At 38.6% G+C, this 19,002-nt stretch overlaps 1 protein-coding gene across 1 annotated transcript in view; it reads left to right on the forward strand.

Annotated features, from left to right (window-relative positions):
• Window positions 1-15,060, forward strand: part of BTBD8 (BTB domain containing 8) — a 69,273-nt gene extending 54,213 nt beyond the window's left edge. The window contains exons 12-18 of the mRNA XM_058659141.1: window positions 244-373; window positions 2,721-2,782; window positions 7,321-8,023; window positions 8,563-8,653; window positions 9,042-9,175; window positions 10,546-12,840; window positions 14,099-15,060. Coding sequence (XP_058515124.1) covers window positions 244-373; window positions 2,721-2,782; window positions 7,321-8,023; window positions 8,563-8,653; window positions 9,042-9,175; window positions 10,546-12,840; window positions 14,099-14,568 — 3,885 coding nt within the window. The 3' untranslated portion in view covers window positions 14,569-15,060. The remainder of the gene's footprint in view (window positions 1-243; window positions 374-2,720; window positions 2,783-7,320; window positions 8,024-8,562; window positions 8,654-9,041; window positions 9,176-10,545; window positions 12,841-14,098) is intronic.
• Window positions 15,061-19,002: the final 3,942 nt, after the last annotated feature.

The following is a 19,002-nucleotide window of genomic DNA, read 5'->3' on the forward strand; positions in this document are numbered from 1 at the left end:
GTAAAGTCTGTTGATGTTTTAAAATAATGCTTATTTGCAAGGGTAAAATTTGGCTTCAGGTTCACTATGAAATTCTGTTTTTACTGAGTGAACCTCTGTAAATTACATGTACCAGCGATCTTAAAAATCTGGGTGATGACATCATTGATTTAGCTTAGGAGTAAGTAGATTCGGGAGGGAATAATGACTGGTTGCTATGACAATGTGGCTCTTACCAGCTGCTGATTTGTTGCTTGAACACAGGGTTTTACGTGCAAGATCCAGGCTGTGCGTGATAAGCTGTGGGTCTTCCTGGTTCAGTCTTTCTACGCTGTTCGTCACACAGAAGGCTGGACGCTGATGAGCACGGATGATCAACAGAAAATCCAAGCAGGTATGTTAATCTTGGAATTCCTTGTTATTCCTGTGATTTCTGTGACAGCAGATGTTTTGAGGACATTTCTGCTAAGTGGTCAGATTAACATTTGTATGCTTCAGTGCAGTAATAGGATGCTCACTGAAACTGGTAGGATGTTTAAGCAGGCTGAAAATCACACTTTCTTTTTTTTCTGTTCGTAGAAAATGAAACTCATTTCCTTTATATATGCTAATTTTTAATCCTACTGCATATATTAGCAACAGCATGCCAGACAAATGTGCTTTAAAGCATTCCTTTGAAGAAATTAGAAGTATTTGAAAATGTAATCCACATTGTACAAATTACCAAACACACTTTCTCTTCCCCCTTATAATATATTTTGTCATAAAGCTTTTCTGTCTTTTTCATAAGCCATGCTTTCTTGTGGTTTTGTCTCGATTAGAAGGGTTTCTTTTACAATTGATCAGTGTGTGCTATTGCGGAGAGTCCCTCAGGAGCCGCAGAGTGGTCTCTGACATTTAATAGGTACCACTTGCAACATTAGCGTTAAACAAAAGATGCACATTGCCCAGAATGCCCATTTGTTTAAAAGATGCTGAAATAAAAACCTGAGGGTGTAGAATTAAAAATGGCTTTGTGATTATTTCAGCGTTAAAGCAGGTACTTAGAAAATATACTGGCATATTCAGCAACTATACTTTTAAAAATATCTTAAGTAGACAGATTATATTTCCTGAAGCAAACATTTTTGTACTATAAAATGTGGGAGCCAAACATGATAAAGTATATTCTTGATAATGCATAGATAAGATAATGCATAAATTCTTCAGTAATACACTGTGTGATCTGCTCTGTCTCGCATTTTAAGCAGAAGATGATAGTGCAACAAGATGTGATGTGAGGAGCACTTTTCAAAGAAATTCCACTTTATAAACCAGAAAATTCCTGAAAAGAAGGTGTTTAGAAATACAAGTCTTTTACACTGTGACTGTTTCTATGCTGATTCTTAGATGGGTAGGCTGTTGTTGCTACAAAATCTATAGAAATGTGAAGAAACAGCATCAGCATTCCTTAAGCAAATGTCCTTCAACTCCCTTCTGTGGTAGCGAACTTTGGATTCCTCTGTTTTAAAGGATCTCATAGTGAAGTTGAGCTTTTCAAACAATCTTCTTTAATTATTCAAAGTGCTAATTCAAATAGACATATAACATACATGTGTGCATATGTAAATAAAGTGTTACCAATAAGGCAATTATTAAATATCTTTTTATTCTGTTACATTGCATCCGTGTGATAATAGTTTGTAGAAATCTTGCACATATAGAATTTTGATTCCTATAATTACTGCATTTGTTATATCAAATAAAAGAATGGATCTGCATTGTCTTGTTACAATATTTCTTACGTTCTGTTTGATTTACTGACCTTTTGGAGGAAACCTTTTATTATTTCTTCCTGTGTGGTATTGTGCAGAGTCATTTGCTTGTAATGCCATTGCCAGGGTCCTGTATTGTCCTATAGCACATACCTAATAAAAAAGAGACAGTGATAAATGCATGAAAAGGTTATAGATAATGTAATCTATTTCCTACCAGCTGACTTCATAAAAATTAGATAATTTTTGTAGTTCCTGTGTGTTTCTTCAAAATAATCTTAAAACCCTATAACCTTCAAAGGAAAGGAATGCAGTAAGCTATACTTACACTCCTTATACTCTTTCCTGACGTCATTCTGATTCTTATTTTAAAACCGCTAATGTGATCTCCCAGCCATTCCCATATTAACCTAACTTACAAAGTGAATTTTCATTTAATTCTAAAAAGAATAATGAGTTTGAGGTTTCTCTTTATTTTCAACAGAACCTTTTTTTTAATCTTCCCTACTGATAAACTTCAAACACCCCAAAAATGTTTAATATCAACTGTATACCTTTATACTATAGGATAAATATTTTCTCACATATGTTAGCTTATAAAATACTAGCATTGGTCACAATCCATCATTTTTTCTTGAAAATTGGAAAACTTAAACCAAGTTTTCACAGAATTCAAACTGAATTTCACAGCTTGAGAGAATGATGCTTTTTGGTAAGTGCAGGAGTCTTCTCTGTGAGATTGTGCATTTTCCTGTTTATTAATTTAAGCAACAAAAACCACAGGGAGCAGAGGGTAAGATTGGAAATTAGATTCTTTTTTAAAAACATATAAAATAAAAATTTTAAATATTTTTGTGCACTGCATTGGTTTTACTTTTAAAAATTTCCACCAAAATATAAGCTGTTGCTGCTAGTATACTGTTGCCTTCTACTTCTCTGGTGATGATAATGCTTCCTATAAAAACAAGTTGCTCTTTCTTTTTACAGCTGCGTTTGACAAAGGTGATGATCGAAGACTTGGCAAAAAGCCTGTATTCAGTAGCTCTCAGGTAAATCTTCTGAATTCTGTTGGTCATATAGAAAACTACCAAATAACTTGAATTTTATGTTGTTATATTTGGGAATTTTTTTTAATCCATTGGTTCGTCAATGGAAGCAATTTTGAGCCTTTTTAAAAATCCAGTGAACTGATTTTCAAATGATGTGAATTTTTGATACCTAGCTGGCAGAGGAAGTGGGTCTCTTTTTCATTTCCTTGAAAACCTTTTTGGCAACTAATACATTAGAGCTATTCCAGGACAGTCAAAATTAGGATTTTAGACCTAAATCAGTATCCACGTTTCTAATTAACCTACTTCTTACAAAAGAATTTGTCCCAATTTTCTCTATACTAAGCTTTGAATTCACATAACATATTTTCAGAGTGAAAAAAGTAATTAGGAGCAAGGATACAATTGTTTTACGTTCTGTGCTTCTATGAGTAGTCAGCTCTTAGAATGGTGGCTGCCAGGCACTGGGCGGAGGAGACAAAAAGGGGAGCAGTCGCCAGATACCTGCACTTCCGGCCCTACCTAAGAACCTTCAGCGCCAAGTTGGAGAGTTGCTGCACCTCGCAACTCCTCTTTGAAACTTTTTTCATTTGAGAAGCAGAAAGAAAAACATACAGAAGGAGCTCCTCCACCACCCACATACCCTCCTCCCTCCCTCTGCCTGGCAAGTTCCTCCCCAAATGCCAGCGTTTGTTGGACCCAAAGCCAGGAGACAGGTACACTTTCCAGATTTCCCACATGACAGGTAGGAACCCATCCACTTGAGCCGTTTCTTCTGCCTGCCTAGGTCTATATCAGCAGGAAGCTGGCATCAGGAGCCTGGAACTACACGCAGCACTCTGGTGTGAGGGGCCTGTCTCTTGAGTGATGGTGCATGTCACACCTTCACATTGTACATTAACACTTGCAACACCAGCATCCCATGTCCTGTTGCTGGTCCCAGTCCAGACTACTCTGCTTTCAATCCAACTCCCTGCTGATACAACTGGAAAAGCAGCACACTGTGGCCAAACTGCTTGAGTCCCCGCCACCCGCAAGGGAGACCCAGATGGAGTCACTGTGCCTGGCTTTTGGCCTGTTCCTGCCTTGCATGTTGTGGCTGTTTGGAAGATGAACCAGCAGATGAAAAATCTCTCTCTCTGTCTCTTTTTTTCTCTCTGTCCCCTTGACCGCAGCCCCAGCTGATGTTTTACCTTTCAAATAAATAATTGTTTTGTTTCTTTTTTTAAAGACAGTGCTGAGAAATACTATAGTTAAGAACATTTTGAATTCCATTTTGCCAGGAATTTGCCCCAATCAGATGGTACATCACAAGCTTTCCTTCAGCCCCTTTTCAGTATATCATATAGTTCCACAGAAGGTATCTGTTATGCTAGAAAAGTCATATCAGGACATTGTTCTCTAGGCACAGGTCCCCAGTTATTCCTTTGATATTTGTTTTTATTGCTCCTGTGAAGTAGCCAATTGAGTTTTCTTTCCCCGATTGTCAACTAGGCCTTTCCTCCTCCCTTGCCTTGCAACAAAATAGAACAGAGTCTCATTGTTCTTTCTTATTTTCCTGACTTCAGGGGTATCTAAGAGGTTTTTCTGTTAACAATGGCAAGAAAGAAATAGAGCAGTAAATCTCCCTCCAGAATTAGTTTTATACTAAAATGGGTGCTGGATATAAAACTGTTTGAGAGTTCAAAACTTGGCTTTGTATTTACTACCTGTGATATCTGTCTTTTGCTTATCTGTGAAATGGAATAATGACACCTAGCATGGTTATTTTGAGAATTAGGTAAAGCAATTATTTGATGTGTACTTAGTGCCCAATAAATGTGGGATGAATAAATGGGGCTTTCCAAAGTGAGAGCAAACCTTTAGGAGGTAGGAAAAACTGTTAATCAGATCAGGTTAACCTAAAAAATGTTAGGACGATAGCAAATGTGAAACACTTATGGACAAAATATATAATATCTGGGATTTGCTTCCAAATAAAATGGGAGTAGGTATTTATGAGTTGTCCATGAATTGATCATTGTTAAAGCGGAGTGTTAGTTACATAGACATTCATAATACTGTCCTGTTGGTTTCTGATTATATTTAAATGTGTCTATGATAAAAATTTAACCAAAAGATGGGAAGAGGAAATAGTAGTAGAACAGCAAAAGCTATCAGGACGAATGCTTTAGAACAAGGGTCAGGAGCTGACTCCTAGGCTGTAAATCCTGCAAGCTGATTGGGTCTGGTCCAGCTAAGCAGTTGATAATTTCATATGGCCCATGAATGATGTTACAAATATCTGAATGGCCCTTGATTTTTTTTTTAAAGTTTGTCTACCACTGTTTTACAGGGTTGCCCACTTCTCTGCATTTTTGTAGGTAGCGTGTGGTGACCTCTACAGCTGACCATTGTACAGTGAATGTGTGCTTTGCAGATGTGAGTCAGAGACTGCATGCTGAGTCCTCAGCATACTGTACCACACTGATAGGACGTTTCCTGGGAGCGTTGTTCTCCTGTATATCACATCATAATACTTCCCAATGTACAGATTCAAGGATAGTGTAAATTAAGTAGAAAGAGTTTTAAGGTGAGAAAAAACGTCTAAAAAGAGGTTGGCCTGGTCTTAAGTATTAAAAACAAGAGAAATGTGAATTTGGGGAAAGGGTTTGATTCTATTCTTAGCTAAGATTTGATAAAAAAATTTTTTTTTAATGAGAACCAAACTCTGTGCGGTTTAGAAGTATTGAACAAAATCTTAGGCTGTTCCTATGCCTGGAACAAGTCTCCACGCTGTGGCCATGAGGCTGTGTGCCCAAATGTGGGAGCAGCCCTCCTGCAGTACCTCCAGGACAAGGGTATAGGGATTCCTTCATCACCATAGCTTGACTTTTTCATGGATTCAGCCAGGTTATTTATGTATTTATTTGCTTCACAATATGTATATGTATGAGTATATATGTATATTTATATATTTTTGTGTGTGTATGCACATACATATACATGTATATGTATGTAACTCCTCCTAGGTGTTATGATATACATGTATGTGCATATTGAGCACATTATTTTGTTACACAATTAAGGTAATTAGCAGCTTTTCGAAATTAGAAACAATTAGTCCTTAAACTATACCTCAATAGATGCTCAGTTTTCACAACAATTTTCAACATTTTGGCATACCCAGTGTGGGATGAGCAAGGTGCCAGTGGTTTTAGATACAAAAGATGAAGACAGCATAGACTGTGCCTCATTATATTAACAATCTCATACAGTTTTCCAAAGAGGGAAGAAAACAAGTATTTGTATATTTGTATGAAAAATGACAATATAATCTTAAAATTTTAGTCTAAAATTCCCACCAACTTTAAAAATAAAGATTTATTTAAAAACAGATTTATAGAGAGAAAGACAAAGACGGAAAGGCCTTCCATATGCTGATTTACTCCCTGCGTGCCTGCAACGCCTGGAGCTGAGCCAATCCAAAGTCAGGAGCCAGGAGTCTCTTCTAGATGTCCCACACCAGTGCATGGTCCCAAGGTCTTGGGTTATCCTCAGCTGCCCTCCCAGGCCGGGAGCTCGATGGGAAGTGGAGCAGCTAGGAATCAGCACCCATATGGGTTGCTAACATTTGCAGATAGAGGATTAGGCTGTTGAGCACAGCATTGGCCCCCAACTTTTAAGATTCGTCATTCCCTTCCATGTAATAAACAGTTGGTTCTAAGCAAAATGATGAAGTAGATGCATTTGTCTTCAATGGCCTTATATTTTCTACTTTTTACCTATTTCAGCTATTTTTAGGACCTCTCCTTTTTTCACTTCCTCCAACTGAACAACTGTGTCCTTTGAAAAACCAAGCTTTTGAGGTGTGTTGTCAAGGAGCTTTGAGAGAAAAGTAATTGTTATTTTACAAACTCCAAGAAATAAATTATTCTTAGCACAGAGGATTAACTTTTTAATGGTGAAGTTTCTGATATTTGCCTTAGGACAGAGGACATAATTGTTGGTGATATCTGTGTAATGTTGAGGCAGCTGATCATAAGCTCGAGCTGTGTCTGCATCTCTTACCAAATGTGACCTCAGATAAGTCACATACTTGCTTTCATCCCCAAGTTCTTGTCTGAGGGATGGAAATAGCGACAGGAGCTAGTTTATAGGATTAGTTTATAGGATTATAAACTGACTAGTTTATAGGATTAGTTTATAGGAGCTAGTTTGTAGGATTATTGCGAGGATTAAATGAGCTGAGGTATTGACCGAGGTTTGTGAGCACTGAAGACATCCAGGAACTTTAGGTATTCATCTCTACTTCACAAATTAAAATAGCATGCCTTTTAAATAACGATTTTATACTGTATTTCAGGATATAATTAAGTTAATAGAGCCAGAGACAAACAGTTTTGATGAAAATCGTAAAACCACAGTTCAAGTTTTGACTGGACCCTGAACCATAAAAAGAATGTTGCTTTTGTTTTCTCTGTTAAAAGTAGTGCTGAAATAGTATCAAGTGCCAAAGATTTCAGTCAGACTACTAAGTATTTTTTTCTTCTTTGTAGCCAAGGAGACAAGTTTCTGACCCAGGTGTTATAAACAAAAAACTTTGGAGGGGAAATCCCAAGAAAGACTGTGGGAGTTCTGTCTCTGCTAATCAGAAGATGAAATCGGATGGATTAGGAGCCTCAGGACGTTCAGTAGGCGCTCACAGAAACAGTACAAACAGCACTGGGAAGCAGGATGGCTTCAAGGAAAAGAATGGCACGAAAGTAGCATCAAAGATTACGAAAGAATTAAAAACTGGGGAAAAAAATGCTTCTGGCAAGCCTAAAAGTGTAATAAAGGCAAGAACAGAAAGCAGTGTCAATGCCAAGTTGGACACGGCGGCATCTGTACAAACAGTGGAAAGGCCAGCCCCGGCAGCCACTGCCCCAAACAACTCCATCAGTGGCAAAGAAGTGAGAGATCACCAAGGGCAGATGACAGGGGCCAGACCCAAGACACTTACTGGAAACTCAAGCATGCAAGCCAGAGCAAAGCCTTTAAAGAAAATGACTGGAAAAAATTCTCCATGCCCCAGCATTGCAGGGCATTCCAGCAGATCTACAAATTCAAGTATGGAATACCTAATTTCCACTGAAAGTCTCAATGAGGAAAATGGATCAGTAAGTGAAGAGAAGTCTTCTGGTCATAAGCCATCCCTTTGTGATTCTCGAGGACAGACGGTAAAGAATTGTGTAGGCGGTGTCAAAACCTCCACTATGGGTAGGTTTTAGCAATCTAATGTTGTAAAGATTTGTTTGTTTGTTTGAAAAGCGAAGTGATCGGGCGAGACCTTCCATCTGCTGGCTCACCTTCCACGTGCCTGCAGTGGCCCTGGGCTGGGTAAAAGCAAAGCAAGGAACCCAGGATTGCATCCAGGTCTCTCTCATCAGCTTCAGGGACCCGAGCCTTTGGGCCATCCTCCATTTCCTTCCCAGGCACATTAGCTGGGAGCTAGGTCAGAGGAGGAGCAGCTGGGACTCGAACCCGTGCTCTCATGTAGTCTTTTGACATCACAAGCTGTGCCCCTACAACACTCTGACAGTTTAAGCTTCTAGAAGAAAATGTGATTCTGTTAGGGCTTTTATTTAATTTCACATGCCAAAAAGTATGTATCTGTTGTCTTCATGCAAACTGAGAGAAAACAGTCTTTCCTACTTTGACATTTCATTTTATTTATAGTGTCTGACCCGTAAATTTACATGCAACTGTTACATATTAAATATATCCCATCACATGACTCACTTGTTTTTAATTTATAGCAGTAAAATGTCGACCTGTTTCTGGAGTAACCAATGGAACTTTTGCTAATAAAAAGAGCATTCACGAACCAGACAACAATATAAATAATAGGTACGTCTCCATCTCGTATACTACATGTACCTTAGCTTTCTCTGGAAATTACCTGTCTACTAATGTCTAGTTGACTATCTTTAAAACACATTTTCTTTGTCAAAAAATTAAGTTTTTATACAGTGATGTTTTAAAACTGTTTTCTTACTAAGTATATGCAAAATGATTGAAAAACTTAGAATACTTTCCCATTTGTGATGCATGATTATATTGTATTACGTTATCATACTTCAGCTACAGTTGTATAAACTAGACTTACAAATTATTTTTCTGTTTTTCAGAAGAAATAGATCTTATTTCTTGAGAAACTATATGTCATGTATGAATCTTTTAAAATCTCGTGTTTTAGAATCTCAGTGAATTACTGAATGGAAACCGTTTTTCTTAGCATAGTGAAGAAGGTCGGCGGCAAAGGCGATGCATTGCCACAAGCCGTTTTGAAGAGAAGAGGGAACGGCAGTGGATGGGCTGCAGCCCAGCAGAGAACCAGGAGTGCCCCGTGTCATCCTGCCAGAGCTCAAGGTACAGCTGAGCGAGTCCTGGATACCGTTAGGATTATTTTTATAAAAGCTGGAAAACCAGGAGCCCGATTTGGAACTCCCAGAGCAAATAATCAAAATCATTCTATAACAAGTTTCACTCATTTTACAATTTGCTTCACATTATAGAGAATAGAAAACTTTATACTTTTACTTTTCAGGCAAGTGTTTGTGGTGTGGATTTGGTTTTTATTATCTTTCATGAAGAATAATTAAAAGAGTTACTAATTTATTTGTGTTTTTCCTGGTCCTCTTACGTGCATATATTCTCTTATTCCTTGAAAATTTCATTGATAACTATAGGATTCCATCTGTAAAACCATCTATAGAGTTCTTTGAAAAATAATTATCTAAACAGTTATGATATGTATGCATATATAAAGAAAAAAATTAAATAAAAAAGAACACATTTCATGTGTGTACTTCACAGATACAATGCTAAGAAGATAGCCGTGCTGCTCCCCCCAGGTCGCCCCATTGCGTCTCGGTGTTCTCAGAAAAGCACGGACAGGATTATGTAACCTGCTGATATGGTCATTGATTTAAAAACAGCTTTATCCATGAAGCATTTACCTGTATGAGGGCAGTTTGTAAAATTTTAAATATGATTTTATCCAAGTTAATACTAAAAAATCAATAAAGTAGGGCATTAAATAATTATTCATGTTCTAGTAATAGTTAAAAATTAGTTCAAATGTTTGACAGTTGTTACATTTGAATGCTTAAGAAATTATATATAATACTTAAACCAGCATAAACAAATGAATTTTAAAAAGCCAATGGATTCTTCAAATTAACCCCGCTTTCTTTCCAACCATCAGTTTTCATTTCCACTGCTAATCTAAATTGTTAAACCTAGTGAACAGCAATAATAATTACCCAGTTATGAGAAGTGGATGGGATTAATTTATGTTTGAGAGAAGAATACTGCAGCAGCAGCTCCAATAATTCTATTTTGTGTTTAGTTAATTCACTTTCCAGTTTTATAAAGCATAGTCTATTTTTTTCCAAAAAACTTCAAAGGGAAGACCTTTCTTGCTTCTTGAACATGAGAAAATCAAATTTTTTTTCTGCTGGATATTTGTACAAATTCAACTTTGACATAAGGATTAAGGCTTTTGAAGAAGACAGATAATGTTTTTATTGTTTTTAACTAAGATTTGCAGTAGTCCTATACTTTTAATTTTTAAAAAAATCAATTTTATCCTGTGACTAGATCCTGTTCACCTAATTACAGATGTGCTATCTTTCTACCATTTTGTTGACTTTATTTCTTTTCAAGCAATTGATAAACAAATACTGAACTTCACTGAAAAAAATGGAAATTATATTATATTTCTGAACTCTTCTTAGGACCCCAAGGAGAATCATCAAATTCAGTAAAATCTTCAGTCTCTTCAAAGCAATCTGGTGAAAAAGCGACCAAGTTGGAGCACAACACAACTACAGATAAACAAACATCCAAGAGAAAAACTGAAAAGCCATCACAGACCATTGTAATGAAGGCTAGTGCAAAAACGGTAGCAATGCCAAAAGACCCCAGTCAGCCAAAGAAAGGTGAAACATCAAATAATAAAAATGCAAAACTTCCTACACAAGTTGCATTGAAGACACAGTCTTCTTCTCAAAGACCATCAAAAAACGAAACATCAGTTGTCCAAAAAAGCATGCTTTCTGATGTGCATGAAAAGAATGACAAGGACAGCAGTTGTGAACAGAAGTCTCACAGACCTGTCAGTTATCCTGCCTCTGCCCAGTCGCCACGTGACCCGCAGAAACCAGCCAGCAGTCAAGAGAAAGAGAAGTTGATGTTAGAATACCAAAACATCTCCAAGCTGGAGAAATCAATACATCATGAGCTGGAAGCAAAATGGGTTTGTTCAAATGAAAGTGAAACAAGATTTTCCATGCCCAAAGATCGCTACAGCATAGCTAAAGTCCCTCACTTTGCTGGAAATGACAATGGACATGCAAAATCTGTTAGTACCACTGCCCAAACATCCCTGACTTCAAGTCCAAACGAGAACTCCATGAACTCTAACCCTGATTGTGATATAGACAACTCACCAAATACACAGCAAATTCACTCAGTATCAGACAAGGACAACCAAGTCGGTAGAAACAGTACAGATAACAAGTCAAGCATCACATGTGTGAAAGATGCTTTATCTTGTGTTCCTGACGAGACAAACAGTACCCTAAATTCTGTTCCAGGTAACGGAGAATCAAAAGGTTGTGTAGGAGAACCAAGGATTCCTAGTCAGTTGTCTGATGACTGTGCCATAAATGAAGACCAACATGCAACAACAGACTCAAATATTTCTTCCCAAAGTTTTTCAGGAAGACTCTCAGGAAAAATTTCTCCTAAAAATATGGAGACGTCAGAAACTCCAGAGGGCCACGAAATGCCTGAAGGTTCATTCGTGGGTCACTGGAATGTGAGTACCAGTGTCCTGCCACAGCGAGAGAGCCCCGAGTCTGACACTGCCAGTGCCACCACATCCTCTGACGACATAAAACCCAGATCTGAGGACTACGATGCTGGAGGCTCTCAGGATGATGATGGCTTCAACGACAGAGGTATCTCCAAGTGTGGCACCGTGCTGTGCCACGATTTTCTCGGGAGAAGTAGCAGCGATACCAGCACTCCTGAGGAATTAAAGATGTATGATAGTAATTTAAGAATTGAAATGAAAATGAAAAAGCAAAGCAGTAGTGATCCTTTCCAGGTTAACTCCACAAGCGATGAGGAGCTCCCTAGGAAAAGGCCAGAAGTCTGGCCACGATCTACAATAACCCACACAAGGGAGAAAGAAAGTATCCCACGAGGCAGTGTACATTTCTCTCAGGAAATAGATCAAGTTTCCTCTTCAGCGGATGAAACAGAGGATGAACGGTCTGAAGCTGAGAATGTTGTTGAAAATCTCACTGTCTGCCACACAGCGCCTCAGCAGTTCCAGGGAATAATTAATCTAGCCTTTGAAGATGCAGCTGAAAATCAAAGTTGTGCATTTCCTACAACCAGCAGATTTAAAAGGTCAGTTCTGCTTTCAGTGGATGAGTGTGAGGAGCTGGCATCTGATGAAGGGGAGGTGCATACTCCCTCGCAGCCGTCCCTGGGCGCTCCCTCACCTTCGGACGTTTTTGATGGCATTTCTCATGAGCATCACGGGAGGGCCTACTATTCCAGATTCTCAAATCAAGGAAAAGAAGACAGTATTTTAGAATATAAACAGCAAGGTCAACACACTGCTGTACATCACAATGCAAACTCTCTCCTATGTCTTAGTAGCACTGATTCTTCAAGAGGAGATCCACAAAATATTTCAGCCATAAACCAGAAAATGGCAAGAGATGGCCTGCCCAAAGGAGACAGACACCCTCCCCCAGAATGTAAAAAAGGGAACAGTGGAAGACATGTGGCTCTTGACTTTCAACAGCGCAGCAGACTCTTAGAGAGTGAAATGAAGTGTCAAGAAAGACCATGCCACTTGGCGCTCCAGCAGAGGGAACCCAGTTCTGACATACCAAAGAACAGCTCTGCAAAATCTCTCGACTCCTTCTGGAGTCAAGTTCTGCCTCAGGAAGGTCAAATCAAAGAGAGCCATTCTGCAGCTGCCGTAAGAGCTAATGTTGCTTTATCTGCAGGTAATGTACAGAAATAGAAATGCTAACTGCGTAAAATGAAATTGTAGAATGTTAAAGTTGTATATAGCCCTGAGTGCTATCTTTCAGTGAGATGGAATGATTAAGCAACAGATTCGGATTTGAATGAAAAGTTAAATATCTCAATGAAGAAAAGTTAGCTAGTTAATCATTTGTATTGCTCACTTAGAAATCCTGAGAATTGATACCTAGTAAAAACTTGGGTTATTAATTAGTGCTAGCCTGCAAAGAGATTTTACATGAAGGAATGAAGAAAAAAACTTAGTTTGCTATTATTTATAGTTATTTATATATAATTTAAGAATTCCTGACTAAGAAATTTTATTATACATCACATATGATTTATGAACTTGCTAGTGTATATCTAAGAGGGCTGTGCAATAACTATAATATGTAACTAAAAACACTGAACTATTTTGACAACTAGATTATTACAATTTATATACATTTTACAGAGATTAAGACTTTCAAGATCACCATAATTCTATTCTAAAATTTTTAAGTGATGTGATGAATTTCCTAAAAGAGATTATATTTAAGGATATTTATAGTATATGAAAGAATCCTGGACTTCTTTCATATACTTAGATTATTTCCTTTCTAATTTTTTTTATTTTGCATTTTGTGTTCCTTACAAGTAATTTATATTAATGACCCAAATTGGAAATATGCAATAGTAGCTGACTGAGCAGCTATTGTGTGTGATAACTAAGAAAAATACTGACGAACAATCCCTATTCAGCAGAATTATAAGAATAGGGAGATTTTTCCAAGTTGTACTTTTATGTTTGTTTGTCCCTGCTTGCATCCTCCTTTGCATGTGCAATATACAAACAAGCCTTTAGAGAAAATGAACTTATTCTCTCTTTTGGAATTGACTTACCTTACAAGTCATCAAATAGCAATGTCAGTTTTTTCTCTTTAAGTTTCTGTTGTAGTGAATTAGGTATATGTGCACATTCTGTTTCTGTTTCAGTAATTTATGTTGTTTTCTGTATTGCTACAGTATGGACAGTTAATGTTAGTTGCCTGTGTTGAGTTTGCTGCTGAACAATGCATTAGAATTTTTTCCCATAGAAAAAGAAACGCCTCTAAAATGTCAATTTATTTAAGTGTTATTTTTCCCATTTTGTGTTTCCCGGACTATCACTGTTCTGTTATGTTAATATTGTTCTACAAAGCTCTGAGGAGTACCAACATGTGCAATTTTTACATTGTGTAGTATTATGAATTATTTCAGGAGACATAGATGATTGTGACACACTGGCACAAACCTGCATGTATGACCATCGGCCTTCAAAAACCCTGTCTCCAATATATGAGATGGATGTAGTAGAAGCTTTTGAGCAGAAAATGGAATCAGAAACACACGTTACAGATCCCGCTTCTGAAGACGATCAACACTTTGCAAAACAAGATTGGACACTGCTAAAGCAGCTGCTCTCTGAACAGGTTTCAAACTTAAATATTACAGATTCTGTTCCAGAAGACTTAAATTTAGCACAGTATCTTATCAATCAGACCCTACTTTTAGCACGAGACAGCTCAAAACCTCAGGGTACAGCACATGTTGGCACTTTGAACAGATGGAGTGAACTCACTTCTCCACTTGATAATTCCTCAGCAAGTATCAGCATGGCCAGTTTTTCCTCTGAAGATTGTTCACCTCAAGGGGAATGGACAATTTTGGAACTGGAAACTCAGCATTAAGAGTGTTAACATTTTAGAAAAATTTCAACTATGGCACCCCTTTATTTTTTTTGATGCCTAGATTCTGTCTAAATGATAATCGCCGTTAGCCAGATAAAGACTACTCTTAATACTATGGAAGTCTTTCCAAATTATTGCGGTAACAGAGTTTACTTATTCAAATGAGACCATATGTAGAAAAAGTTGTTTTTCTAACCATTTCCAGCATGTTTTGTATAATTATTAGAGAAATTAGAAGATCTGCAAGGAAACCCTCAGTTCGGTTTTCCTTTCCTAACTGAGCCTTTGATCACTTGCTTCCTATTCCGTTATTTCAAACGTGAACGCATGGTACATCAGCCCCTTTCCTTTCTGCTTGGCATATAGTGACATAGTAATTGAACAATAAAAACTCTCACTGTGTTTGTGTCAGTGTATATCAAATCATTCTGTGAATGACACTCAGACTCAGGTGGGAATGGTTCAGGCCGATGACTGAATGTGGGGGAAAAAGATAGCTTTCCCGGAAATTCAGGTGCAGGAAATTGTGAGGAAAGTTCTCTCAAGTGTCATCCACACCATCAGTGAAGCAGGAAGAATCCTGTTTCTCCCTTTTTGAGACATGTCCAAAAAGAGGCATCTGCCCACGTTTTAAAGCAGTGGAGAAAGTGTCTGCCTGCCTTATCAATAGGAACTCATTTCACAGTTCATTACTCTCCGGTGTTTTCCATTCCGTGGGAGCAATACTTTGGAACCGCACCTGCACTAAGTTGGCACTGAATGTTAACTTGAACATGGGTATCTGAGGTACTCAAGGAATTGAATTTAAATTGTGTGTGTTGCCTTTTTTTGTTGTCTCTAAACTGTTGGTCCCTTATATTCTTTATAGGATTGTCTTTCACTCTAATTTTGGTAGAAAGGCAAAGATGAAAACATTTCTACAAAGTGCTGCTGGGGAGTGAGTACTTGAAGCTTTGATATTGATAGATGTTAGGATAATGGGATTTCAAAGGTTGGTTTCTGAATGCTTTAAGCTAATTGTCCTAAAATATCTGTAGATCAGAAATTTTAAAACCATTATAATTAAAAATCCTTTTTATAAATTAGTTAAGTTTTTCATGAAATGATCAATGGAGAAAATCTGTGACCATATTGAGATATCAACAGATGAATGTGCAATTGTTCTGATGTAATAATATAGCTTTAGTTGTATATTATACCACAAATTTGTTATTTTTTTAACTACAAACCCTATGCAAGAGATACTCATTCGAGAAAGTTATGCATTCATTCATCCGAAGTCAATACAGAAGCATCGAATGTAGACACTGGTATGTGAAAAATAAGCAAGATTTGATTCTTGTCCTCATAAAAGGGTTCAGGGGTGGACGTTTGGCACAATGGTCGTGCTGCTGCTTGGCACATCTGCATTCCGGGTGGGAGTGCATCAGTTTGGGTTCCAGCTCCGCTTGTGATTTCAGCTTCCTGCTGTTGTACACCCTCAGAGGGAGCAAGTGGCTGACTGTCTTAGTTGGGTCCCTAGGAGACCAGGATTGAGTTCTAGGATCTTGGCTTCAGCTAGGCCCAGGCACGGCCATTGCAAGATTGGGAAGTTGAACCATCAGACAAGAGATACATATCTCTGTGTCCATCTCTCTGTGTCCATCTCTGTCTTTCTCTCTGCTTTTGAAATTGAAAAAAAAGAGAGTCCAATTTTTAGCAAGGAGGACAAACCATGTAAGAAAAAATTTAGATTACTTATAATTAAATCTTTGTGTTCTAGTACTGATTTGTTTGAAAGGCAGAGATGGGGAGAGACAGAGATTATCCATCCACTGTGCACTCTCTTGAAGGGTACAATGGCTAGGCCTGGGCCAGACCAGGCCAAACCCATGAACTGGGAACTTTATCTAGTTCTACGTGTGTAGCAGGGATCCAGGCACTTGGCATGTGCTGCTGCTTTCCCACATCCCTTTAGCAGGGAGCTGTATGGGGCTGGGATCCACTCAGACTGGAACCAGCATCATGGTGCCAGCATCACAGGTGACAGTTCAACCCAGCACCACAGCACTGGCCGCAGAAACTTAGAGTTTAGAGCTGGATGGGAATTTCGGGAATATTTAGTTTTATCCATATGCTCTGGAACCTGAAGGAATTAAGGATTGTCTGAAATTTCACAGCTGTTGTCTAAGATCCTACAGCTAATTTGTGAACTTGAATCCAATATTTTCTTAATTCCAGTTTGGTATTAAATTGTATTAAGCAGCACACTTGTCTCCCAAAACCTTAAAAAGACATATTTACAAATAGTTCATAGTATAAAGAAGTGTATAATAGAGTCAAAGACTGAATGTTCAATATCTCCAAATGTGAAATTGTTTTGTTATTTTCAATAAACTTCCACAAAAGCTTACAATTTGATCATTAAACTTCATTTCTTTCTCAACTTAAGTCTTAGAAGCTTTCTTAAACTAATAAGCATTAAAATAGGAAGATATTTTGCTTATGTAGTGACCACCTGGACAATTTCTGGATATATGTGTTCTCATTGTGTGCTACTTTGTAAACCCTCTATCTCCTAGTCTGTTTGCTGGGTGACTCTGTACTTAGTGCATCTTAATTCAATAAACATGTATTGAAAAGCAATTGATGGGCCCAGCACTGTGGCTCAGTGGTAAATCTTCACCTTGCACGTGCCAGGATCCCATGTGGGCACCTGATCACGCCCTGGCTGCTCCACTTCCCATCCAGTTCCCTGCCTGTGGCCCGGGGAAGCAGTGGAGGTTGGCACAAAGCCTTGGATGGGTACAAACTTGACTGGTGATTACATGTGCGTTAAGGGATGTTTACTTGGAAGGGTATTAAAGATGAGGAAGTGGAATTGAAGAGCTGGAGCTGGATTCTGAAAGGCAACCAGATACTGTCTTTGAAAGTGTTTCAATAGTCTAAGCCTTGGATTTTATAAATATGAATGTCTGCTTCCATTATGCATTCATTTACTTAGTTTTAGCTCTTGGTGGACAGTCAACTTCCAGGTTCTTAAGAAATAACCACCTGGGCTCGGCAGCGTGGCCTAGTGGCTAAGGTCCTCGCCTTGATCCCATATGGCCGCTGGTTCTAATCCCGGCAGCTCCACTTCCTCTCTGTCTCTCCTCCTCTCAGTGTATCTGACTTTGTAATGAAAATAAAATAAATCTTAAAAAAAAAAAAAAAAGAAATAACCACCTACAGAAGTCAACATTGTGGCATAGATGTTACAGACATTGCCTACGAAACCAGCCTGCCATACAAGCATGGGTTTGTGTCCCAAGTGCTCCACTTCTGATCCAGCTCCCTGCTAATGGCCTGAGAAAAGCATTAGAAAAGCCATTTTTTCTCCCTGCCACCCACCTGGGAGACCTGGATGATGCTTGGCTCCTGGCTTCAGCCTGGCTCAACTCAGATCATTGCACTGAGGAGTGAACCAGTGATGGAAGATAGCACTCTTTTTCTCCCACTAACTTTCTCTTTCAAATAAGTTAATGAACCTTTAAAAGAGAAACAGTCACTCTTAAGTCACAATGAACAATTGTCGATGTCTTTGTTTAAGTGCTTTAGAAAAATAGCCAGGTGCTTTGGAAGATAACTGTCAGCGGTAATGATGATGGCCTGACTTGGAGAAAACAACCCACCCAAACCTGTGAGGATGTAACGAATTGTTCGGTCAACCTTAGAAATGGGGAGTGGAAAAGAATTTGGTAGTAGGGATATTAAATAGATTGAAATTACATAATTTAGTGAATGATCAGGAGGTAGCACTGGAAGGCAATTTTTAAATTTTTATTTTTGATGATGTTTACAGAATTGATTAGAATGGGAAGGGTTGAGGATTAGGGGAAAGTAGTTGAGACTACTGCTTTTTCTTCTTCTTGTATCTGGGGGAAGTGGGGGGAGAAGAGGAGAAACCACACCCAATCATCCAACAAAATCAGTACCCAGAGATTGAGAACTACCACCCAATGTCATTCCAGGGTTCCCAATGTGGAGCCTGCTCCAAGGGTTCTGTTTAAGTGGTTTTGATAGTTCTGAAATGCTGTTGATCTCACCAGTCTAAGGAGGAGGAAATCCTTCCAAGGTCCAATGGTTGACATAGTCATAAACCTGCCCCCCCCCCAAAAAAATCCTCTAGGCCCTCCCCAAGTCCCAGTTGTGTGCCTGCCACTATGTGCAGCAGACTGGTCCAGTCCATCCCATGTCCAATTTGCCTCTTATACACACCAATGGGCATTAAAGCCTGGCTCAGCCCCACCAACCCCACTATCCAGTCCCCACTCATGCCAGCAGGTGCTACCTCCTGTCTATCCAGGCCCACACCCAGCCCTGGTTCTCATCCTCACCAATGGGAATTACAGCCTATCAGAGAAGTGCCTAGTTTCCCTACTAGGCCCATTCCCAGCCCTGGGATCTTACACTCTC

Source organism: Ochotona princeps, chromosome 2 (genome assembly GCF_030435755.1).
Source record: "Ochotona princeps isolate mOchPri1 chromosome 2, mOchPri1.hap1, whole genome shotgun sequence".
NCBI lineage: Eukaryota > Metazoa > Chordata > Mammalia > Lagomorpha > Ochotonidae > Ochotona > Ochotona princeps.